Genomic DNA, 26,638 nt, shown 5'->3' on the forward strand with positions numbered 1-26,638 from the left:
ATGTGGGACGTTTGCCAGACTTCCTCTTGGCCTGGAGTCCTTGTCTAAAACACAAACTCCTCTGTCGTAAAGAGCACAGACATATCACAACCAAACGATTGTACCAGAACAAAACAAAAAGACACAGCGTGCTGGAGTAACTCAGTGGGTCAGGCAGCATCTGTGGAGAACATGGATAGGTAACGTTTCACAGAGTGCTGGAGTAACTCAGCGGGTCAGGCAGCATCTGTGGAGAACATGGATAGGTAACGTTTCACAGAGTGCTGGAGTAACTCAGCGGGTCAGGCAGCATCTGTGGGGAACATGGATAGGTGAAGTTTCACAGAGTGCTGGAGTAACTCAGCGGGTCAGGCAGCATCTCTGGGGAGAACATGGATAGGTGACAATAGACAATAGGTGCAGGAGTAGGCCATTCAGCCCTTCGAGCCAGCACCGCCATTCAATGCGATCATGGCTGATCACTCTCAATCAGTACCCCGTTCCTGCCTTCTCCCCATACCCCCTGACTCCCCTATCCTTAAGAGCTCTATCCAGCTCTCTCTTGAAAGCATCCAACGAACTGGCCTCCACTGCCTTCTGAGGCAGAGAATTCCACACCTTCACCACTCTCTGACTGAAAAAGTTCTTCCTCATCTCCGTTTTGGGTCGGGACCCTTCTTCAGACTGATTGAGGTGGGGGGGGAGGGTGGTTAGTGTGGGGGGGAAGAAAGCTGTAAGAGGACAAAGTCTGGCGAGTGATGGGTGGATACAGGCGGGGCAGGGGGCGGAACGGTGGCGCAGCGGTGGAGTTGCTGCCTCGCAGCGCCAGAGACCTGGGTTCGATCCCGACTACGGGTGCTGTCCGTACGGAGTTTGTACCTTCTCCCCCGTGACAGTGCGGGTTTTCTCCGGGTGCTCCGGTTTCCACCCACACTCAAAAAACATACGGGTTTGTCGGTCAATTGGCTTTGGTGAAATTGCCCCGAGTGTGCGTATAGTCTGCTGGTGCACGGGGTGATCACGGGTCAGCACGGACTCGTTGGGCCGAAGGGCCTGTTTCCACGCTGTATCTCTGTACAGACCAGTACAGCGCAGGAACAGGCCCTTCGGCCCACAGTGTTTGTGCTAAGCACGATAACAAGTTAGATTTTAGATTTAGAGATACAGCGCGGCAACAGGCCCTTCGGCCCACCGGGTCCGCGCCGACCAGCGATCCCCGCACACTAACACTATCCTACACACACTAGGGACAATTTTAACATTTACCCAGCCAATTAACCTACATACCTGCACGTCTTTGGAGTGTGGGAGGAAACCGAAGATCTCGGAGAAAACTCACGCAGGTCACGGGGAGAACGTACAAACTCCGTACAGACGGCGCCCGTAGTCGGGATGGAACCTTCCGGCGCTGCATTTGTTGTAAGGCAGCAACTCTACCGCTGCGCCACCGTGACGCCCGTTAGACTGATCTCGTCAGTCCCCTCTCTCTCCATCCCCTCCTCCTTCCCAGTTCTCCCACTAGTCTTCCAGTCTCCAACTACATTCTGCCTTTGTCCCTCCCCCTCCCCGACATCAGTCTGAAGAAGGGTCTCGGCCCGAAACGTCACCTATTCCTTCTCTCCCAAGATGCTGCCTGTCCCGCTGAGTTACTCCAGCATTGTGTGTGTACCTGTGGTCAATGGTTCTGTGTGTGTGTGTGTGTATGTGTGTGTGTGTACCCATGGTCAATGGTTCTGTGTGTGTGTGTGTGTACCCATGGTCAATGGTTCTGTGTGTGTGTGTGTGTGTGTGTGTGTACCCATGGTCAATGGTTCTCTGTCTATCTGTGTGATTCAGGGTACGACCACTGGAAGGGCCAGGTGATGACGGCCGGGGAACTGCAGACTCTGTACGAGGGCCTCAGACTCAACGATGTCACTCGCTACGATTACGTGCTGACAGGTAGGAGCTGCAACCGAGCCTGTATCCCCACGGCAGGTCACATACCAACTGGGAGTGTGTGACGGGGCGGTGTGGAGGGGGGGTGATGATCTGATTCTGGAGTCGGTGAGCAGCGATGATTGGGGGTGTGTGGGGTGAGGAGGGGTGACTGATGGATGGGTGGGTCGGGGGGGGTGAGGAGGGAGGGGGTGGAGGGGGGGGTGAGGAGGGGTGACTGGATGGAGAGTGGGTGGGGGGTGGGTGAGGAAGGGGGCTGGATGGATGGGTGGGTCGGGGGGGTGAGGAGGGGTGGGTGGGGTTGGTGAGGAGGGGTGCTGGATGGAGGGGGTGGGTCGGGGAGCAGTGATGATTAGGGGTGTGTGGGGGTGGTGAGGGGGGGTGCTGGGTGCAGCGGTGGGTCGGGGGGGTGAGGAGGGATGGGTTGGGGGGTGAGGAGGGGTGGGTTGGGGGGGTGAGGTGGGATGCTGGGTGCAGGGGTGGGTGGGGGGGGGTGCAGGGGTGGGTGGGGGGGTGCTGGGTGGGGGGGGTGCTGGATGCAGGGGTGGGTCGGGGAGCGTGCTGCAGGTTCACGGCCTCTTGCTCTGTTGCTCAGGCTATACAAGGGACACGTCATTCCTGGAGAAGGTGATGGAGATCATTAAGGAGCTGCGGGCACAGAATCCCAAGCTGGTTTACGGTGAGTGATGCTCGGGGTGTCCGGAGGCCTGGGGCGCTGCTGGGGCAGGGATCGGCAGGGATCGGCAGGGATCGGCAAGACCACAGGGGCCCAGGCAGCGTCTCCCAGTCTTATGTAGGAAGGAACTTGCAGATGCTGGTTAGCAGTTGTCAGAGTGAGGCCCAGCGCAGATTGGAGGGACAGCACCTCGTATTTCACTTGGGCTGTTTACACCCCAGCGGTATGAACATTGACCTCTAACTTCAGATGGCCCCTGCTTCCCCTCTCGCTCCGTCCCCTCCCCCTTCCCAGTTCTCCCACCAGCCTTCCTGTCTCCAACTACATTCTATCTTTGTCCCACCCCCTCCCCTGACATCAGTCTGAAGAAGAGTCTCGACCCGAAACGTCACCCATTTCTTACTCTCCACTGATGCTGCCTGACCCGCTTAGTTACTCCAGCATTTTGTATCTCCTCTCTCCCAGTTTTAGTTTAGTTTAGAGATACTGCGTGGAAACAGGCCCTTCGGCCCACCGAGTCCGCGCCGACCAGCGATCCCCGCACACTAACACTATCCTACACACACTGGGGACAACTTTACACGGACACCGAGCCAATTAACCTACAAACCCGCACGTCTTTGGAGTGTGGGAGGAAACCGAAGATCTCGGAGAAAACCATGCAGGTCATGGGGAGAACGTACAAACTCCGCACAGACAGCGCCCGTAGTCGGGATGGAACCCGGGTCTCTGGCGCTGTGAGGCAGCAACTCTACCGCCAGACTTTGCTCTCCGAATCCCCGACCGTCCCCTCCCATGGTTAGCGTCGTGTTCACAGCGCCTTGTGGTTGATCCCGCTGCATGACGGACACACAAAGCTGGAGTAACTCAGCGGGTCAGGCAGCATCTGTGGAGAACATGGATAGGTGACATTTCACAGAGTGCTGGAGTAACTCAGCGGGTCAGGCAGCATCTGTGGAGAACATGGATAGGTGACGTTTCACAGAGTGCTGGAGTAACTCAGCGGGTCAGGCAGCATCTGTGGAGAGAAGGAATGGGTGACATTTTGGGAGACCCTTCTTCAGACTGAGAGTCAGGGGAGAGGGAGTCACAGAGATACGGAAGGGGAATGCGTGAAATGAGACATCAAAGGGAACGAGAGATCAAGGGAAATGGAGAATGAATCAAAGTTAGCTCGGGGAAGGTGACAACCAAGCATACAGGGATTAAATGTAATCAGGGAGGTCAGTCAAACTGGTCAGAGAACTGGGATGGGGAGGGATGGAGGGGTCATAAGGAAACATAGAAACATAGACAATAGGTGCAGGAGGAGGCCATTTGGCCCTTCGAGCCAGCACCGCCATTCTTTGGAGGAGTCCAGAACCAGGGGCCACAGTTTAAGAATAAGGGGTAGGCCATTTAGAATGGAGATGAGGAAAAACTTTTTCAGTCAGAGAGTTGTAAATCTGTGGAATTCTCTGCCTCAGAAGGCAGTGGAGGCCAGTTCTCTGAATGCATTCAAGAGAGAGCTAGATAGAGCTCTTAAGGATAGCGGAGTCAGGGGGTATGGGGAGAAGGCAGGAACGGGGTACTGATTATGGATGATCAGCCATAATCACATTGAATGGTGGTGCTGGCTCAAAGGGCCGAATGGCCTACTCCTGCACCTATTGTCTATTGTGATCATGGCTGATCATCCACAATCAGTAACCCGTGCCTGCCTTCTCCCCATATCCCTTGATTCCGCTAGCCCCGAGAGCTCTATCTAACTCTCTTTTAAATTCATCCAGTGAATTGTCCACCACTGCCCTCTGTGACAGAGAATTCCACAAATTCACAACTCTCTGGGTGATTTATTTTTTTCTCACCTCAGTTTTAAATGCCCCCCCCTTTATTCTTAGACTGTGGCCCCTGCTTCTGGACTCGATTAGGAGTAGAATTAGGCCATTCGGCCCATTGAGTCTTCTCTGCCATTCAATCATGGCTGATCTATCTGTCCCTCCTAACACAGTTGAGAAGCTGCAGAGTGACTTCCAAGGAGAGGCAGCGTTTGGTACACTGCCATTTGCAGGAGCCCTAGTTGGCAGGTTTCATGCTTCTGGTGTAGGGCAGGTAATGGCGCAAGGGTTTGGAAGGAAATCAGGGGTGAAGCAATGACCCTTTGCCATCATAATGTATAATAAGTTATCGGGATGCATCACAGCTTGGATTGGGATCAGCTCTGTCCAAGACCGCAAGAAACCGCTGCGAATTGTGGACGCAGCCCAGACCACCACACCTTCCATCTGAGTCTAAAGTCTTCCTTCTCTCCAGAGATGCTGCCTGTCCCGCTGAGTTACTCCAGCTTTTTGTGTCTTCCTTCCTTTAGTTCCATTTGCAGTGGAGGCCAATTCTCTGAATGCTTTCAAGAGAGAGCTAGATAGAGCTCTTAAAGATAGCGGAGTCAGGGGGGTATGGGGAGAAGGCAGGAACGGGTTACTGACTGTGGATGATCAGCCATGATCACGGTGAATGGCGGTGCTGGCTCGAAGGGCCAAATGGCCTCCTCCTGCACCTATTGTCTATATTTCTCTATGCCCACCACTGCGTGGAAAATGTTACCCCTCATATTCCTATTTTATCTTTCCCCTCTTCCTTAAACCCATGCCCACTGGTTCTTGATTCCCCTATCTGAGGTGAAACACTCTGTGCATTCACACCACCCATTGCCCTCATTGTTTTAGGGTTGAGAGTCTAAGGGGAAACAGGTGTTGGCGACAGAGACCAGGAAGAGGATTGTGTGGGAAGGAACTGCAGGTGCTGGTTTAAACCGAAGATAGACACAAAAAGCTGGAGTAACTCAGCGGGACAGGCAGCATCTCTTTCTCGCCATTCCTTCTCTCCAGAGATGCTGCCTGTCCCGCTGAGTTACTCTGGCATTTTGTGTCTGTCTTCGGAGGGTAGTGGAGATCAGGACTGGATTTTGCAGCAAGCTTAACGTGAAAGGGAAATTGCTCGTTTATTCTCTTGCAGTTTGTGATCCAGTGATGGGTGACAAGAGGAATGGGGACGGGTATATGGTGAGTGGGGTCTCTCTTGCATTCTCTGTCTGTTTTGTGCCTCTCCCCCTCCCCCTCCCTCCCCCCCCTCCCCTCTCTCCCCCCCCCCCTCCCCCGCTCCTACCTTGTGTCCTAGAAAAATGGTGCAGGAGGAGGCCATTCAGCCCTTCGAGCCAGCACCGCCATTCAATATGATCATAGCTGATCATCTAAAATCAGTACCCCGTTCCTGCTTTCTCCCCGTAACCTTGATTCCGTTAGCCTTAAGAGCTAAATCTAACTCTCTCTTAAATTCATCCAGAGAATTGGCCTCCACTGCCTTCTGCGGCAGAGAATTCCACAGATTCACAACTCTCTGGGTGAAGAAGTTTTTCCTCATCTCAGAGGCAGAGTTCGATTAATTCTTGATTAGTTCTGCAGGAGAAGGCAGGGCAGGGGAAATGGGGTTATGTAGGAGAGAGAGAGAGATAGCTCAATCATGGGGTTGAATGGCGGAGTAGACTTGACGGGCCAAATGGCCTAATTCTGCTCCTAGAACCTATGAAGTCCTAAGTGGCCTCCCCTTTATTCTTAAACTGTGACCCCTGGTTCTGGACTCCCCCAACATCGGGAACATTTTTTCTGCATCTAGCCTGTCCAATCCCTTAAGAATTTTATATGTTTGTATAAGATCCCCTCTCCCACCCCCCATCACCCCTCACTCCGTCAATCGCCCTCACACCTCTCCACCACCCCAGGAAAAGTCAGGGTCTTGTCTTTGCTGAATGACGTGTCCTGTTTCTAGTATGTTCCAGAAATCCTGCTTCCGGTCTACAAGGAGAAAGTGGTCCCTCTTGCCGACATCATCACTCCAAACCAGTACGAGGCAGAGTAAGTGGCTGCAGATTCCCCCACCCCCCTCCCCCCCAACCCTCTGTACCCCCACCCCGACCCCTCCCCTGCAACCCTCTGTATCCCCCCCCACCCCGACCCCCTCCCCGCAACCCTCTGTATCCCCCCCACCCCGACCCCTCCCCCCCAACCCTCTGTACCCCCACCCCGACCCCTCCCCCCAACCCTCTGTATCCCCCCCACCCCTCCCCCCCAACCCTCTGTATTCCCCCCCAACCCTCTGTGTCTCTGCAAAGAGTGGGGATAAATGGGTCCCTTTCAGAATGGCAGGCAGTAACTAGTGGGGTACCGCAAGGCTCGGTGCTGGGACCGCAGCTATTTACAATATACATTAATGACTTGGATGAAGGGATTAAAAGTACCATTAGCAAATTTGCAGATGACAAAAAGCTGGGTGGTAGTGTGAACTGTGAGGAAGATGCTATGAGGTTGCAGGGTGACTTGGACAGGTTGTGTGAGTGGCATGGTAGAGATGCATGGCAGATGCAGTTTAATGTGGATAAGTGTGAGGTTATCCACTTTGGTGGTAAGAATAGGAAGGCAGATTATTATCTGAATGGTGTCAAGTTAGGAAAAGGGGACATACAACGAGATCTGGGTGTCCTAGTGCATCAGTCACTGAAAGGAAGCATGCAGGTACAGCAGGCAGTGAAGAAAGCCAATGGAATGTTGGTCTTCATAACAAGAGGAGTTGAGTATAGGAGCAAAGAGGTCCTTCTGCAGTTGTTCAGGGCCCTAGTGAGACCGCACCTGGAGTACTGTGTGCAGTTCTGGTCTCCAAATTTGAGGAAGGATATTCTTGCTATTGAGGGCGTGCAGCGTAGGTTTACTAGGTTAATTCCCAAAGTGGCGGGACCATTGTATGTTGAAAGACTGGAGCGACTTATTGAAACGTATAAGATTATTAAGGGGTTGGACACGTTAGAGGCAGGAAACATGTTCCCAATTTTGGGGGAGTCCAGAACCAGGGGCCACAGTTTAAGAATAAGGGGTAGGCCATTTAGAACAGAGATGAGAAAAAACCTTTTCAGTCAGATAGTTGTAAATCTGTGGAATTCTCTGCCTCAGAAGGCAGTGGAGGCCAATTCTCTGAATGCATTCAAGAGAGAGTTAGATAGAGCTCTTAAGGATAGCGGAGTCAGGGGGTATGGGGAGAAGGCAGGAACGGGGTACTGATTGAGAACGATCAGCCATGATCACATTGAATGGTGGTGCTGGCTCGAAGGGCCGAATGGCCTCCTCCTGCACCTATTGTCTACTGTCTCCCCCACACCTCCCCCCAACCCTCTGTATCCCCCCCCCAGTCCTCTCCCGTTTGTCTGTGTCTCCCCCACACCTCTGTATCCCCCACCCCCCCATCCCCCAACATGGATAGGTGACGTTTCACAGAGTGCTGGTGTAACTCAGCGGGTCAGGCAGCATCTTTGGAGAAGAAGGAATGGGTGATGTTTTGGGTCGAGAGCCTTCTTCAGAGTTAATTGGCTTGGTATAAATGTATACTGTCCCTAGTGCGTGTCAGACTCGGTGGGCCGAAGGGCCTGTTTCCGCGCTTGCATTTTACATCGTGTCTGTACGGAGTTTGTACGTTCTCCCCGTGACCTGCGTGGGTTTTCTCCGATATCTTCGGTTTCCTCCCACACTCCAAAGACGTGCAGGTTTGTAGGTTAATTGGCTTGGTAAATGTAAAAATTGTCCCTAGTGGGTGTAGGATAGTGTTAGTGTGCGGGGATCGCTGGTCGGCACGGACCCGGTGGGCCGAAGGGCCTGTTTCTGCGCTGTATCTCTAAACTAAACTAAAGTAAACTAAATTTATACCAAGCCAATTAAGTCTGAAGAAGGGTCACGACCCAAAACGTCACCCATTGCTTCTCTCCAGAGACGCTGCCTGTCCCGCTGAGTTACTCCAGCATTTTGTGTCTTATCATCAGTTTAAACCAGCGTCTGCAGTTCCTTCCTGCACGTACTTCAGGCAAGGTTAGGGAATGTGCAAACTCCGCCGTATCTTATCGCCGGTTATTTTACTGCGTGTGGCCTTGGTGTGTGGAGAGACTCTGCCTTGGTGTGGGTTGGCAGAGACACGGGCGGGGGGGGGGGGGGGGGGGGGGGAGCAGGAAGTTATATTTCGTCACAAGGTCAGGGACTGAGGATGTTTGTCCGTGATTGTCCCAGCTTTCAGTCGGCGGCTCGGTGGCGCAGCGGGTAGAGCTGCTGCCTCACAGCGCCAGAGACCCGGGTTCCATCCTGACCGAGGAAGGCGATGAGGAAGAATGTCTTTAGTCAGAGGGCGGTGAATCTGTGGGATTCTTTGCCACACACGGCTGTGGAGGCCACAAGTCAGTGGGTATTTTTAAGGCAGAGATAGATAGATTCTTGATCAGTGCGGGTGTCAGGGGTTATGGGGAGAAGGCAGGAGAATGGGGTCAGGAGGGAGAGATAGATCAGCTGTGATAGAATGGCGGAGTAGACTTTATCGGCCGAATGGCCTAATTCTACTCCAATCACTTTTGACCTAATGAGCTGAGGTGCTGTCTGTGTGGAGTTTGCATGTTGTCCTTTTGACCGCGTGGGTTTTCCCCGGGTGATCCGGTTTCTTCCCACATCACAAAGACGTGCGGGTTTGTAGGTTTTAATTGGCTTCTGTAAATTGTCCCTACGGTGTCGGATAGAACTAGTGAAAGGGTGATTATTGGTCAGCATGGACTCGATGGGCCGAAGGGAGTGTTTCCATGCTGTATCTTGAAACTAAACAGTTCAGTTTAGTTTATTGTCATGCGTACAATGCAGTCAGCAGAAAGACCACACATGATTACAATCGAGCCACTTACAGTGTAAGAAGGAACTGCAGATGCATATAACGAGCGTTTGTGGGCACTGGGCCTGTACTCGCTGGAGTTTAGAAGGACGAGGGGGGACCTCGTTTAAACGTACAGAATAGTGAGCGGCCTGGATAGAGTGGATGTGGAGAGGATGTTTCCACTAGTGGGAGAGTCTAGGACCAGAGGGCACAGCCTCAGAATTAAAGGGTACTCTTTTAGAAAGGAGGTGAGGAGGAATTTCTTTAGTCAGAGGGTGGTGAATCTGTGGAACTCATTGCCACAGAGGGCTGTGGAGGCCAAGTCAATGGATGTTTTTAAGGCCGAGATAGACAAATTGTCAAGGGTTATGGGGAGAAGGCAGGAAAATGGGATTAGGAAGCAGAGATCAGCCATGATTGACTCGATGGGCCGAATGGCCTAATTCTACTCCTATAACGTGTGAGCAGAGTGAAGCTCCCTCTACACCGCCCCATCACATACTCCCAGGGCAAGGACGGCACGGGGTAGACATCAGGGCACCCGGAGGAAACCCACTCGGTGACACGGAGGTCAGGAGCCAACACTGGGTCGCTGGCACTGTGGCAGCAGCACTACCCGCCGTGGCAGTGCCGTGTCCGGGGCAGCCAGTTGTAAGGACCTGTGGCGGGTCAGAAGGTCATAAGTGATAGGAGCAGAATTAGGCCATTCAGCCCATCAAGTCTACTCCACCATTCAATCACGGCTGATCTATCTCTCCCTCCTAACCCCATTCTCCTGCCTTCTCCCCATAACCCCTGACACCCGCACTGATCAAGAATCTATCCGTCTCTGCCTTAAAAATATCCACTGACTTGACCTCCACAGCCGTCTGTGGCAATGAATCCCACAGATTCACCACCCTCTGGCTGAAGAAATACCTTCTCATCTCCTTCCAAAAGGCACGTCCTTTAATTCTCTGGCTGTGCCCTCGGGTCCTGGACTCTCCCTCTGGTGTAAACATCCTCTCCACCTCCACCTGATCCAGGTGTGTGCCGTGTCCGTGGGCGCTGTACTGCTGAGAGGTAACTGGTGCTTTGGTTCTGTTGCAGGATTCTGGCCGGGCGCAAGATGAACACGGAGAAGGAGGCCATTGAGGTAGGAGTGGACGATGGTGTGGGAGTTTGCTTCTGTCAGACCCCCTCACTGGCAAAGCCCAGCTGATGGGACGCGACACCCAGACCCACACAGGGTCCAGTGTGGCGGAGACCCTCCGCTCCAGGCCCAGGGAAGGAGGCATTTTGATCCACAAGTCCTCGCCTCAGAATTAGAGGACATACATGCAGTGTAGGAAGGAATCGCAGATGCTGGTTTAAACCAAGGAGCTGGAGTAACTCAGCGGGTCAGGCAGCATCTGTGGAGAACATGGATAGGTGACGTTTCACAGAGTGCTGGAGTAACTCAGCGGGTCAGGCAGCATCTGTGGAGAACATGGATAGGTGACGTTTCACAGAGTGCTGGAGTAACTCAGCGGGTCAGGCAGCATCTGTGGAGAACATGGATAGGTGACGTTTCACAGAGTGCTGGAGTAACTCAGCGGGTTAGGGAGCATCTGTGGAGAAAAGGAGATACCTTTAGAATGAGGAGGAATCTCTTTAGTCAGAGGGTGGTGAATCTGTGGGATTCTTTGCCACAGACGGCTGTGGAGGCCAAGTCAATGGAGATTTTTAAGGCGGAGATAGATAGATTCTTGATCAGTGCGGGTGTCAGGGGTTATGGGGAGAACGCAGGAGAATGGGGTTAGGAGGGAGAGATAGATCAGCAATGATTGAATGGCGGAGTAGACTTGATGGGCCGAATGGCCTAATTCTGCTCCTTATGAAGTTCACACTATCAGTTCCCCACTCCTCTCTCAGACCAGACCTCTAGTATTTGATTTTTCAATCCTGGGAGAACGATTCTGTTTCCCCTCTCTGTCCTTCTGATAATTGTTTATCCTTCTGTCAGGCCTCCCCTCAACCTCCAGCATTGCAGTCAAAACAATCCAAGTCTGTAGGTCTGTCCTAACTCTCCCAGTAGCTCATTCAGAAGGCAGTGGAGGCCAATTCTCTGAATACATTGAAGAGAGAGCTAGATAGAGCTCTTAAGGATAGCGGAGTCAGGGGGTATGGGGAGAAGGCAGGAACGGGGTACTGATTGAGAATGATCAGCCATGATCACATTGAATGCCGGTGCTGGCTCAAAGGGCCGAATGGCCTCCTCCTGCACCTATTGTCTATTATCATTCCCTGCTAATCCAGGCATCATTCTGTTAAAATGTGCAGGAAGAAAACTGCAGATGCTGGTTAAAATCGAAGGTAGACTCAAAATGCTGGAGTAACTCAGCGGGTCAGGCAGCATCTCTGGAGAGCAGGAATGGGTTACGTTTTGGGTCGAGGCCCTTCTTCAGACTGAAGAAGGATTCGACCTGAAACGTCACCTATTCCTTCTGTCCCGAGATGCCCCCTGACCCGCTGAGTTACTCCAGCATTTTGTGTCTTTCAATCTGCCCCCTCTCCAAAGCCGCCTCATCCTCCCTGTAATGGGGGCGACCAGAACTGCACGCAGTACTCCACATGTTCACTTCTGCCATCGGGGAAAAGGCACAGGAAACCTTGGGCAGGGACACACGGGATAGACACAGAGTGAAGCTCCCTGCACACCGCCCCGTCACACACTCCCACAGCCCCGTCACACACTCCCACAGCCCCGTCACACACTCCCACAGCCCCGTCACACACTCCCACAGCCCCGTCACATACTCCCACAGCCCCGTCACACACTCCCACAGCCCCGTCACACACTCCCACAGCCCCGTCACACACTCCCACAGCCCCGTCACACACTCCCACAGCCCCGTCACACACTCCCACAGCCCCGTCACACACTCCCACAGCCCCGTCACACACTCCCACAGCCCCGTCACACACTCCCACAGCCCCGTCACACACTCCCACAGCCCCGTCACACACTCCCACAGCCCCGTCACACACTCCCACAGCCCCGTCACACACTCCCACAGCCCCGTCACACACTCCCACAGCCCCGTCACACACTCCCACAGCCCCGTCACACACTCCCACAGCCCCGTCACACACTCCCACAGCCCCGTCACACACTCCCACACCGCCCCGTCACACACTCCCACACGCCCCGTCACACACTCCCACAGCCCCGTCACACACTCCCACAGCCCCGTCACACACTCCCACAGCCCCGTCACACACTCCCACAGCCCCGTCACACACTCCCACAGCCCCGTCACACACTCCCACAGCCCCGTCACACACTCCCACAGCCCCGTCACACACTCCCACAGCCCCGTCACACACTCCCACAGCCCCGTCACACACTCCCACAGCCCCGTCACACACTCCCACAGCCCCGTCACACACTCCCACAGCCCCGTCACACACTCCCACAGCCCCGTCACACACTCCCACAGCCCCGTCACACACTCCCACAGCCCCGTCACACACTCCCACAGCCCCGTCACACACTCCCACAGCCCCGTCACACACTCCCACACCGCCCCGTCACACACTCCCACAGCCCCTTCACACACTCCCACAGCCCCGTCACACACTCCCACAGCCCCGTCACACACTCCCACAGCCCCGTCACACACTCCCACAGCCCCGTCACACACTCCCACAGCCCCGTCACACACTCCCACAGCCCCGTCACACACTCCCACAGCCCCGTCACACACTCCCACAGCCCCGTCACACACTCCCACAGCCCCGTCACACACTCCCACAGCCCCGTCACATACTCCCACAGCCCCGTCACACACTCCCACAGCCCCGTCACACACTCCCACAGCCCCGTCACACACTCCCACAGCCCCGTCACACACTCCCACAGCCCCGTCACACACTCCCACAGCCCCGTCACACACTCCCACAGCCCCGTCACACACTCCCACAGCCCCGTCACACACTCCCACAGCCCCGTCACACACTCCCACAGCCCCGTCACACACTCCCACAGCCCCGTCACACACTCCCAGGGCAGGGATGGCACGGGGTGGACACGGAGTGAATGGTAACTGTGACGTTGGCCTTTGCAGGTTATGGATGTTCTTCATGAGATGGGTCCTGATACTGTGGTCATCACCAGCTCTGATCTGCCATCGCGGTTAGGGAGCAACTACTTGGTGACTCTGGGCAGCCAGAGGAAAGGTGAGTGAAGCTGGAGCTGAACATGGAGCCACCCCCAGATACAGGGCCTGTTCCCCCCCCCCAGCAGTTATCAGGCAACTGAACCGTCCTACCACAACCAGAGAGCAGTCCAGAACTACTGGTAGACACAAAATAATGCTGGAGTAACTCAGCGGGTCAGGCAGCATCTGTGGAGAACATGGATAGGTGACATTTCACAGAGTGCTGGAGTAACTCAGCGGGTCAGGCAGCATCTGTGGAGAGACGGAATGGGTGACGTTTCGGGTCGAGACCCTTCTTCAGTCCTGAACTACTATCTACCTCATCGGAGACCCTCGGACTATCCTTGATCGGACTTTGCTGCCTTTACCTTGCACTAAACGTTATTCCCTTCCCATGTGTCTGTACACTGTGAACGGCTTGATTGTAATCATGGATTGTCTTTCCGCTGGCTGGTTAGCGCGCAACAAAGGCTTTTCGCTTTACCTCGGTACACGGGACAATAAACTAAACTGTAGCTGGGTGGGACACCTCCACATTTCCACCACACTCCCGAGTGCCAAAGGCCATTCTGTTGTTTAGTTTATTGTCACGTGTACCGAGGTACAGTCAAGAGCTTTTTTGTTGAGTGCTTTCCAGTCAGCGGAAAGACTATGCATGATTACAATCAATCCATCCACAGTGTACAGATTCAGGATAAAGGGAATAACGTTTACTGCAAGATAAAGTCCCGTTAAAGATAGTCCGAGGGTCTCCAATGAGGTAGGTGGGAGGTCAGGACCGCTCTCCTGTTGGTGATGTAGGATGGTTCAGTTGCCTGATAACAATTTAGTTGAGGCAGGTATACTAACACCATGGACAGAGCGGATGTGGAGAGGATGTTTCCACTAGTGGGAGAGTCTAGGACCAGAGGGCACAGCCTCAGAATTAAAGGACGTATCTTTAAAATGGAGACGAGGAGGAATTTCTTTCGTCAGAGGGTGGTGAATCTGTGGAATTCTTTGCCACAGACGGCTGTGGAGGCCAAGTCAATGGATATTTTTAAGACAGATTTAGATAAATTCTTGATCAGTGCGGGTGTCAGGGGTTATGGGGAGAAGGCAGGAGAATGGGGTTAGGAGGGAGAGAGAGATCAGCCACGATTGAATGTCGGGGTAGACTCGATGGGCCGAAGGGCCTAATTCTGCTCCGAGAACCTCTGATTTTGTGCGTCCTCAAAGTTATCTATTGCCGGAGTTGTGTTTCAGTGGAGCGTGAAGCTCAGAGCTCGATCTCCCCAGAGACCATCCACGCTAGAAATCCGTCACGTATTAACAAGTCCACTCACTGCATTGTATACAAAGTGAATGAACTCGCTGTTACGTTAACAACTGTTAGATCACGCTGCTAATATCTCTAGGAATATTCCTGTTACATGATGTGCTGCTGTAAGCGACATTTATTTCAGTGTCACTGGCAGCGTAGTGTTTGTATTCCCACTCATCCAGACACAGGAATTGATGCAGCGAGGAAATTTAAATTAGAATCTAAGGATTTATAAGATGGATAATAATTTGAAGTTATTAATCATTATGAATAATTTAATGATTTGAATTAAATCTCGCGTGGATCATTAATTGGTATAAAAATAGACTGGTCCTGTACTGTGGTTCAGGGAGGTGAGATGACAGTCATCACTGACGTGGGCCCCGAGATGTACGTAATGCTAATCCAGGAGGAGCCCAGAACCAGGGGCCACAGTTTAACAATATAGGGAGCTCTAGGGAGAGGTTGAGCAGGCTGGGTCTCTATTCCATGGAGCGCAGGAGGATGAGGGGAGATCTTATAGAGGTGTACAGAATCATGAGGGGAATAGATCGGGTAGATGCACACAGTCTCTTGCCCAGAGTAGGGGAATCGAGGACCAGAGGACATAGGTTCAAGGTGAAGGGGAAAAGATTTAATAGGATTCTGAGGGGTAACTTTTTCACACAGAGGGTGGTGGGTGTATGGGACAAGCTGCCAGAGGAGGTAGTTGAGGCTGGGACTATCCCAACGTTTAAGAAACAGTTGGGCAGGTACATGGATAGGAGGGGTTTGGAGGGATATGGACCAAACGCAGGCAGGTGGGACTCGGGTAGCTCGGACATTGTTGGGCGGTGTGGGCGAGTTGGGCCGAAGGGCCTGTTTCCACACTGTATCAATCTATGACTCGACTGAGATGAGGAAAAACATCTTCACCCAGAGAGTTGTGAATCTGTGGAATTCTCTGCCACAGAAGGCAGTGGAGGCCAATTCTCTGGACGTTTTCAAGAGAGAGTTAGATTTAGCTCTTAGGGCTAATGGAATCAAGGGATATGGGGAGAAAGCAGGAACAGGGTACTGATTGTGGATTATCAGATATGATCACATTGAATGCTGGTGCTGGCTCGAAGGGCTGAATGGACTCCTCCTGCACCTATTTTCAATGTTTCTCAGTTTCTAAACTGCCCTCACAAGTTGTACCGGTAAAAGGCAGTGAAATGTGCAGGAAGGGACTGGGCATGTTGATTTACACCGAAGACAGACACAAAATGCTGGAGTAACTCAGCGGGTCAGGCAGCATCTCTGGAGAGAAGGAATGGGTGACGTTTCGGGTCGAGACCCTTCAGACTCCGTACAGACAGTCTGAAGCTTTTCACTGTACCCCAGTACACGTGAAGAAGGGTCTCAACCCTAAACGTCACCCATTCCTTCTCTCCAGAGATGCTGCCTGACCTGCTGAGTTACTCCAGCACTCTGTGTCTGTAGAGCAGTGAAACGTGGCCGATATCTTGCATTAAACGTTATCCTGTACCTGTACACTGTGGACGTCTTTGGGAAGGCACGGTGGCGCAGCGGTAGAGCTGCTGCCTCACAGCACCGGAGACCCGGGTTCCATCCCGATTACGGGTGCTGTCTGTACGGAGTTTGTACGTTCTCCTTGTGTCCGCGTGGGTTCCCTTGGGTGCTCCGGTTTCCTCCCACACTCCAAAAACGTGCAGGTTTGTCAGTTCAGTGTCTTCAGTTGTAGATTGTTCCTAGTGTGCGTGGGATAGAATGGCTCGAAGGGCCAAATGGCCCCCTCCTGCACCTATTTTCAAATATGATAGAACTAGTGATACAGAGTAATCACTGGTCGGCGTGGAGCTGGTGGGCCGAGGGGCTTGTTTCAGCGCTGTATCTCTAAAATAAGACTAATCATGCATGGTCTTGCCACTGACTGGTTAGCGCGCAACAAACGCTTTTCACTCTACCTCGGTACACGTGACAATAAACTGAACGGAACTGAACTAACGTGGGATTTATCACATCCTGTAAGTGAATAATACAAAATGCTTGAGCAGTTCGTCATCAACAATCTTATCTAAATTGCTTATAAATACAGTGACTAGTTTATTATTTGTCCACTGAGGTGACGATGAGCATACTTATCAGCCACGCTGAAATGTCAAACATACACTTGTGGAGTCACCCTACTGGGTGAGAACGGAGGATCCTGTACCTGTATCTGCACACTATATCCTGTATCTGCACACTATATCCTGTATCTACACTGTATCCTGTATCTGCACACTATATCCTGTATCTGCCCACTATATCCTGTATCTACACTGTATCCTGTATCTGCACACTATATCCTGTATCTGCACACTATATCCTGTATCTGCCCACTATATCCTGTATCTGCACACTGTATCCTGTATCTGCACACTGTATCCTGTATCTGCACACTGTATCCTGTATCTGCACACTATATCCTGTATCTACACTGTATCCTGTATCTGCACACTGTATCCTGTATCTGCCCACTATATCCTGTATCTGCACACTGTATCCTGTATCTGCACACTGTATCCTGTATCTGCACACTGTATCCTGTATCTGCACACTATATCCTGTATCTACACTGTATTCTGTATCTGCACACTGTATCCTGTATCTGCACACTATATCCTGTATCTGCACACTATATCTTGCAGGTAGACACTATATCCTGTATCTACACTGTACCCTGTATCTACACTGTATCCTGCTGGTGTAACTCAGCAGGTCAGGCAGCATCACTGGAGAGAAGGAATGGGTGACGTTTCGGGTCGAGACCCTTCGACCCGAAAGGTCACCCGTTCCTTCTCTCCAGAGATGATGCTTGACCCGCTGAGTTACTCCAGCATTTTGTGATACCTTTGATTTGTACCAGCATCTGCAGTTATTTTCCTACAATGTATCCTGTATCTACACTATATCCTGTATCTGTACACCCGTGGCTGGCTTTGGGGTGGCACAGTGACGGAGCGGGTAGAGCTGCCGCCTCACAGCGCCAGAGACCCGGGTTCCGTCCTGACCTCGGTTGCTGTCTGTGGGGAGTTTGCATGTTCTCCCCGTGACCGCGTGGGTTTCCTACGGGCACTCGTGTTTCCTCCTACATCTCAGAGACATGCGGGTTTGTAAGTTTGCCCCTCGTGTGCGGGGAGCGGATGAGAAATTGGGATAACATGGAACTAGTGTGATGGATGGTGGTCGCGGACTGGGTGGGCCGTCGGGGCCTGTTTCCGTGATGTGTCTGTAAACTAAACTCTCAACTAAATGCGATGGTGGACAGGTGAGAGCCCAGGATGGACCAGGCCGTGCCCAACGCTCTCTGCAGCCTCCCCTCCTGAGCTTTCCAGGATGGACCAGGCCGTGCCCAACGCTCTCTGCAGCCTCCCCTCCTGAGCTTTCCAGGATGGACCAGGCCGTGCCCAACGCTCTCTGCAGCCTTCCCTCCTGAGCTTTCCAGTTACAGTAGCGTGTGGTTAATTAATAACGTGACTAGATGTTGAAGTTATTAAAGTGCGCCGTTGACTTTGTGTCGCGGCGGTGGGGTCCTTAGGTCGGGCAACTGATCCAATCACATGACAACAATGTTCCTTACTCCTGCACATCCTGTCAAGTCCCAGAGGCACTTGCTGACTTTACTTTAGAGACACAGTGTGGAAACAGGCCCTTCATAGAGTGATACAGTGTGGAAACAGGCCCGTCATAGAGTCACAGAGTGATACAGTGTGGAAACAGGCCCTTCGGCCCAACTTTCCCCATCATGCCCCATCCACACTGGTCCCACCTGCCTGCGCTTGGTCCATTTCTCTCCTAACCTGTCCTATCCATGTACCTGTCTAACTGTTTCTTAAACGTTGGGATAGTCCCTGCTTCAACTACCTCCTCTGGCAGCTCGTTCCATACACCCACCACCCTCTGTGTGAAAAAGTTACCCCTCAGATTCCTACTAAGTCTTTCCCCTTCACCTTAAACCTTTGATCACCCTGTACACTAACACTATCCTACACACACTGGGGACAATTTACAATTCACAGAAGTCAATTGACCTACAAACCTGCCCGCCTTTGGAGTGCGGGAGGAATCCGAAGATCTCGGAGAAAACCCACGCAGGTCACGGGGAGAACGTACAAACTCCGTACAGACAGCGCCCGTAGTCGGGATCGAACCCGGGTCTCTGGCGCTGTGAGGCGGCAACTCTACCGCTGCGCCACCGTGACGCGCTAAAGATTCACCACCGCATTGCAGCCTCTGCCCCGGTCCCTACTCCGCCAGTCTCTTGTGTCAGAAGGAACTGCAGATGCAGGTTTAAACCGAAGATGGACACGAGACGCTGGAGTAACTCAGCGGGACAGACAGCATCTCTGGAGGGGAGGGAAGGGATGGGTGATGTTTCGGGTCTCGACCCGTCTGCAGTCTGTCTATAACCTCCCTGCCATGCCCTGACCTTTAAAGATGGAAGATGGAACAGTACAGTGTAGGAACAGGCCCTTCGGCCCACAATGTCTGTGCTGAACACGGTGCCAAGACCAAATCTTGTGTGCCTGCTCAATATCCCTCCATATCCATTTATTCACAAAATGCTGGAGTAACTCAGCAGGTCAGGCAGCATCTCGGGAGAGAAGGAATGGGTGACGTTTCGGGTCGAGACCCTTCTTCAGACTCGACCCGAAACGTCACCCATTCCTTCTCTCCCGAGATGCTGCCTGACCTGCTGAGTTACTCCAGCATTTTGTGAATAAATCGATTTGTACCAGCATCTGCAATTATTTTCTTATACTCCCTCCATATCCATGCGCCTGTCCAAAAGCCTCTTAAACGCCACTTAAATCCCTCTTAAATGCCTCCACCACCAGCCCTGGCAGCTCGGACAACAACAAATCTGGACGCATTCCATTCAGTGCCTTCAGCTGAGTGTGTGACGTAGATTATAAACAGCTGATCACAGCTGATCACAGAGGCAGCCTGCAGTCAGCAGGCTGCCCACAGGAAAGGAACTCGTTTAAATTGCTTTAGCTGTCCATCTGTCCACCTGCCCTGCATCCGTGACACCACACGACCAAAACGCTGGAGTAACTCAGCAGGTCAGGCAGCATCTCGGGAGAGAAGGAATGAGTGACGTTTCGGGTCGATACCCTTCTTCAGTAGCACAGTCTGACGAAGGGTCTCGAACCAAAACGTCACCCATTCCTTCTCTCCCAAGATGCTGCCTGACCCGCTGAGTTACTCCAGAATTTTGTGTCTACCGTCGATTTAAACCAGCACATGCAGTTTTTATTTCCTACACAATACGATACGATACGATAGAATGTTATTTATCCCAGGAGGGAAATTGATCTGCCAACAGTCCAAAAACACAACGAGATATATGAAACGTGAAACTAAAGTGGTGAGTGGAAAGGATTGGGGGATGGGCAAAGATTGGGGAGGGGGGAGGAAGGGGGCAGTCTCAGTCTCAGTCTACCCCACGACAGAAGGGGGAAGAGTTGTACAGTTTGATAGCCACAGGGGAGAAGGATCTCCTGTGGCGTGCGTTCGTTCTGTGCTACATCACGGTGGGACCAGTCCGTTGCTGAAGGTGCTCCTCAGGTTGACCAGTGTGTCACGGAGGGGGTGAGCTGTATTGTCCAGGATGCTCCACAGTTTGAGGAGCATCCTCCCCATCAAGACCTATTCTAAGGCCCCCCTTGGTCATGGCTGACCGTGGGTGATGCATCCTGGGTGTTGGCTGCTTGCTCCAAGCCTGGGCCGGAGCAGCGTGGATGTGTGGGTCGGATGCAAGCCTGGGCGATGAGACATGAAGGACAGGCTGTTGCCCGTGCAGCACGTCCCCCCCTCTCCACGTCGCTGACCGATCCAAAGGAACAGCAGGGCCGTTACAGTTTGGCACCAGCGCCATCGCAAGAGCTGCCAGAACCAGGTTGCGGACAACGACCAACTGCCTCAGGGACTACCACTTGTTCTTGAGGTTTACTCCTGGAGCCTTTTCCAAGACTGGATTTGGCCACAAGGCAGTGGAGGTTTTAGATCAGAGTTTTCCCTCTCCTAGATGGACTGCCTTCCCAGGCTGACGAGCCTCATCTGCCCGAGACCCGTGGGGGTGGGAGTATCTACCTTCCCGTGTGTAGCACCTGCCCACTGCAGCCTTCATCCATCCGCCTTCCCAGCCGTTGTGACGCTCCACTAAAGTCAGCCATCATCCTCCCTCCGCCTGTTCCACCGTTGAGGTCTTGGTTGGATCGCTCTTTGTCAGGGACCTCCCCCTCGACCTCACCGCCATGGGTGACCCTACCAGGAGCGTGGCTCCAGATGGCATCGCCCTCAGGATCTCAGGACCACACGAGCTTCTCCACCACGACAAGGTGACAATCCACGAAGAAGACCACCTCCGGTGAATCGAACAACATGAACAACCGTTAGTCTGTGCGGCGGTCGAGAATGTGCGGCCTCTCACGTAATCTAGACTAAACGTTTATGTTCTGGCCCTGCCGAACTACACGTGATGGTCTTGATCATTTGCTGCATCTGTGACGTGTTGTACAAAAACCACGACTTCACCCCCTCAACTAATGTTGCCCGATGATTTGTGTGAAGTTAAAGTTCTTGCAGATTATTATATTGCATTTACTACAAACATAAAACATAGCACAATGTCTTTGCTGACCACGGGGCAAAATGAAACTATCCTCATCTCCCTGCATGTGACCCGTATCCCTCCAATCCCTGCATATCCTTGTCCCGATCTAAAAGTCTCGTCAACACCACTGTGGTATCTGCCTCCACCCCCCCCCCCCCCCCCCGGCAACGCCTTCCAGGCCCCCATTATATCTTGATCTGCACGTAGGGTTCCAACTATCTCACTCCCAAATACGGGACAAAAGGTGACGTCACCGCCCCAAGTGACCTCACCCAGCCAGCGGCCACGTGCTCCCGCTCCAGCAATGGCGGCCGCCCGGGCCGGGAAGCATGTTGCTATGCAACCTCCGTTAGACGGCGCCCGGGCCTCCGGGCCTACACTGACCGGGGCTACAGCGTCTGGGCCTGCAGCGGCCCCCAGCCTACAGCGTCTGGGCCTACAGCGTCCGGGCCTACAGCGTCCGGGCCTACAGCGTCCGGGCCTACAGCGTCCGGGCCTACAGCTGCCCCTAGCCTACAGCGTCCGGGCCTACAGCGGCCCCCAGCCTACAGCGTCTGGGTCTACAGTGTCCGGGCCTACAATGCCGCCCCAGGCCTAATACGGGACAAGGGCGGTCCCGTACGGGACAAACCAATTTAGCCCAAAATACGGGATGTCCCGGCTAATAAGGGACGACCCTATCCACACATCTCCTTTAAACTTTACCCCTCTCTAACCTTAAAGCTACACCCTCTGGTATTTGTGTAGGAAAGAACTGCAGATGCTGGTTTAAAGCGCAGATAGACACAATAAGCTGGAGTAACTCAGCGGGACAGGCAGCATCTCTGGAGAGAAGGAATGGGTGACGTTTCGGGTCGAGACCCTTCTTCATTCTTTCTCTCCAGAGACTCTGCCTGTCCCGCTGAGTTACTCCAGCTTTTTGTGTCTACCCTCTGGTATTTGCCATTTCCAATATTCCGACTGTCGACCCTATCTATGCCTCTCACAATTCTCACACAAAGGTGCAGTAAAATGATTTTTGTTGCGTGCTAACCAGTCAAACACAGGTAAACCGGGTAGAGTGAAGGGGAAGGTGCAGAACACAGAGCTGGGCCTTAGTTTACTTTAGTTCATTTTATTGTCTGGTACCGAGGTACAGTGAAAAGCTTTTTTGTTGCGTGCTAACCAGTCAGTGAAAAGACTATAGACGATTACAATCAAGCCGTCCGCAATGTACGGACACAAGATAAAGGGAATAGCATAATGTGCAGATTAAAGAGCAGTGTGGTCTGATTAAAGATAGTCCGAGGGTCTCCAATGAGGTAGATGGGAAGTCAGGACCGCTCTCTAGTTGGTGAGAGGATGGTTCAGTTGTCTGATAACAGCCGGGAAGAAACTGTCCCTGAATCTGGAGGTGTGCGTTTTCACACTTCTGTACCTCTTGCCCGATGGGAGAGGGAAGAAGAGGGAGTGGCCGGGGTGAGACTGGTCCTTGATGATGCTGCTGGCCTTGCCAAGGCAGCGTGAGGTGTAGATGGAGTCAATGGGAGGGAGGTTGGTTTGTGTGATGGTCTGGGCTGCTGGCCTTGCCAAGGCAGCGTGAGGTGTAGATGGAGTCAGTGGAAGGGAGGTTGGTTTGTGTGATGGTCTGGGCTGCTGGCCTTGCCGAGGCAGCGTGAGGTGTAGATGGAGTCGGTGGGAGGGAGGTTGGTTTGTGTGATGGTCTGGGCTGCTGGCCTTGCCGAGGCAGCGTAAGGTGTAGATGGAGTCGGTGGGAGGGAGGTTGGTTTGCGTGATGGTCTGGGCTGCTGGCCTTGCCGAGGCAGCGTGAGGTGTAGATGGAGTCAGTGGAAGGGAGGTTGGTTTGTGTGATGGTCTGGGCTGCTTCCACAACTCTCTGCACTTTCTTGCGGTCTTGGATGGAGCCGTTCCCAAACCGTGCTGCGATGCATCCCGATAAAATGCTTCCGAGGGCGCATCTGTAGAAGATGGTGAGAGTTGTAGGGGACGTGCCGAACCTCCTCAGCCTTCTGAGTTAGTAGAGGAGCTGGCGAGCTTTCTTGGTCGTTGCTTCAGTTTGGGTGGTCCAGGAGAAGTTGTTGCTGATGTTGACTCCTAGGAATTTGACGTTTACAATCATTTCTACTTCGGCGCTGTCATTGCAAACTGGGGCACGTATACCACTTCACTTCCTGAGGTCCGTCACTATCTCCTCTGTCTCGCTGACATTGAGGGAAAGGTTGTTGTCTCAACACGAGGTGTTGGGCGGGGAGGACTGGCCCGGGCGGTCAATCCCTGACATGAGATTTCCAAGTCAAGTCAATTTTATTTGTACAGCACATTTAAAAACAACCCACGTTGACCAAAGTGCTGTACATCAGTTCAGGTACCAAGAAACAAACATACAATTGGGGCGGCACGGTGGCGCAGCGGTAGAGTTGCTACCTTACAGCGAATGCAGCGCCGGAGACTCAGGTTCGATCCTGACTACGGGCGCCGTCTGTACGGAGTTTGTACGTTCTCCCCGTGCCCTGCGTGGGTTTTCTCCGAGATCTTCGGTTTCCTCCCACACTCCAAAGACGTACAGGTATGTAGGTTAATTGGCTGGGTAAATGTAAAAATTGTCCCTAGTGGGTGTAGGAGAGTGTTAGTGTGCGGGGATCGCTGGGCGGCGCGGACCCAGTGGGCCGAAGGGCCTGTTTCCGTGCTGTATCTCTAAATCTAAATGGCACACAAACATAACAGCACATACATAAACAGTTCACAGCGCCCCCTCAGAGGGCCTCAAACGCTAGGGAGTAGAAATAGGTTTTGAGCCTGGACTTAAAAGAGTCGATGGAGGGGGCAGTTCTGATGGGGAGAGGGATGCTGTTCCACAGTCTAGGAGCTGCAACCGCAAAAGCGCGGTCACCCCTGAGCTTAAGCCGAGACCGCGGGATAGTGAGTAGCCCCAAGTCGGCCGACCTGAGGGACCTGGAGATAGAGAGGGGGGTTAGAAGATGTTTGATATAGTGGGGGGGGGGAGGGGTTTAGCCCGTTTAGGGCTTTGTGTGTGAATAGGAGGAGCTTGAAGTTGATTCTGTACCGTACAGGGAGCCAGTGGAGAGAGGCCAGAATCGGGGTGATGTGGTCCCTTTTACGGGCACCCGTCAGGAGTCTCGCTGCGGCGTTTTGGACCAGTTGTAGGCGGGACAGGGATGATTGGCTGATCCCAGTGTATAGGGAGTTGTCATAGTCTAGGCGGGAGGAAATGAATGCGTGAATTCCACATCAATGCCTTTATTTAATGAAACAACTGAACAGGTTAGAAGGCAATCGTGCTGCAGTGGACACAGGCCCTTCCGCACTGACCAGCGATCCCTGCACACTAACACTATCCTACACACACTGGGGACAATTTACACTTACCAAGCCAATTAACTTACAAACCTACACGTCTTTGGAGTGTGGGAGGAAACCGAAGATCTCGGAGAAAACCCACGGGGAGAATGTACAAACTCCGTACAGACGGCGCTTGTAGTCAGGATGGAACCCGGGTCTCCGGCGCTGCATTCGCTGTAAGGCGGCAACTCTACCGCTACGCCACCGTGACCGCCCGTACTTGGTGATTGTCCAGATGATTTCTCTGAGGAGAATCATGAGAGGAATCTGTACAATCACGAGAGGAGTAGATCGGGTAGACGCACAGAGTCTCTTGCCCAGAGTAGGGGAATCGAGGACCAGAGGACATGGGTACAAGGTGAAGGGGAAAAGATTTAATAGGAATCAGAGGGGTAACGTTTCCACTCACAGGGTGGTGGGTGTATGGGACGAGCTGCCAGAGGAGGTAGTTGAGGCTGGGACTATCCCATCGTTTAAGAAACAGTTAGACAGGTACCTGGATAGGACAGGTTTGGAGGGATATGGACCAAGCGCAGGCAGGTGGGACTAGTGTAGCTGGGACATTGTTGGCCGGTGTGGGCAAGTTGGGCCAAAGGGCCTGTTTCTGTGGGGGGGAGGGGCCGGGGTGGTCAGGGCTGGGGTGGGGGGGGAGGGGGTGGGGGCGGTCAGGGCTGGGGTGGGGGGGGAGGGGGTGGGGGCGGTCAGGGCTGGGGTGGGGGGGGAGGGGGTGGGGCGGTCAGGGCTGGGGTGGGAGAGTCCTCGGTGTGACGGGTGGATTGTTGTGTGCCCAGTGTTGGCAGGGGGCTGCCGTGTGACGGAGCGTATCCGGATGGAGATTCCCAAGGTGGACGCGGTGTTCGTGGGCACGGGCGACCTGTTTGCCGCCATGCTGCTGGCCTGGACTCACCAGCACCCAAACAACCTGAAGGTAAACGCCCCGGCCCTGCCCACACCGTGCTGTACCGCACCCGCCCCACACGCACGCACACGACGCACACGACGCACGCACACGACACGCGCACGACACGCACACGCACACGACACGCGCACACGACAGGCGCACGCACACGACACGCGCACGACACGCGCACGCACACGACACGCATGCACGCGATACGTGCACGCACACGACACGCATGCACACAACACGCGCACACACACGACACGCACACGCACACGTGTGCACACAGGCACTGACATGCACACGACACGCACGTGACACACGCACACGACACGCGCGCGCGTGCACTGACACGGGCACTGAAACGCGCACGCACACAACACGCACGCGCACTGACACAGGCACTGACACCCGCAAGGACACGCTGACCCACACAAACACTGACCCTGACTGGGGGATGGGTCCCACGTACACAAGCAGACACACACACACACACACACACACAGTTTAACTTCGCTGCTGTGTTTGCGCTGGGCTGTCCTGGTTTGTGCTGGGTGGGTGAGTGCCCGGGGGCACTGCCCTCACCCTAATGCTGCCAATCTCCACCCACACAGATTGCCTGTGAGAAGACTGTCTCAGCCCTGCAGCACATTGTGACCCGGACCATCGCAAACGCAAAGGGTAACCGCGGCGCTCCGCTCCGTAACGGCATGGGCCCACGACCCAGCCACCGCGCACGTGGGAACCGCGTACCCCACTGGAGACAGAGTAGGGGGAGCTTCACTGTGTCTACCCCGTGTGTCCCTGCCCTGGGAGTGTGTGACGGGGTGGTGTAGAGGGAGCTTCACTCCGTGTAGAGTGATACAGTGTGGAAACAGGCCCTTCGACCCAACTTGCCCACACCGGCCAACAATGTCCCAGCTACACTAGTCCCACCTGCCCGCGCTTGGTC

General features: G+C 53.5%; 1 protein-coding gene across 1 annotated transcript in view; it reads left to right on the forward strand.

Annotated features, from left to right (window-relative positions):
• Positions 1-26,638, forward strand: part of pdxka (pyridoxal (pyridoxine, vitamin B6) kinase a) — a 35,587-nt gene that overhangs the window by 3,267 nt on the left and 5,682 nt on the right. The window contains 8 exon segments of the mRNA XM_078409761.1: positions 1,816-1,920; positions 2,513-2,596; positions 5,585-5,631; positions 6,395-6,480; positions 10,385-10,430; positions 13,384-13,495; positions 25,577-25,713; positions 26,301-26,367. Of these exon segments, the coding sequence (XP_078265887.1) occupies positions 1,816-1,920; positions 2,513-2,596; positions 5,585-5,631; positions 6,395-6,480; positions 10,385-10,430; positions 13,384-13,495; positions 25,577-25,713; positions 26,301-26,367 (684 nt within the window).

Source organism: Rhinoraja longicauda, chromosome 12, assembly GCF_053455715.1.
Source record: "Rhinoraja longicauda isolate Sanriku21f chromosome 12, sRhiLon1.1, whole genome shotgun sequence".
Lineage (NCBI taxonomy): Eukaryota > Metazoa > Chordata > Chondrichthyes > Rajiformes > Arhynchobatidae > Rhinoraja > Rhinoraja longicauda.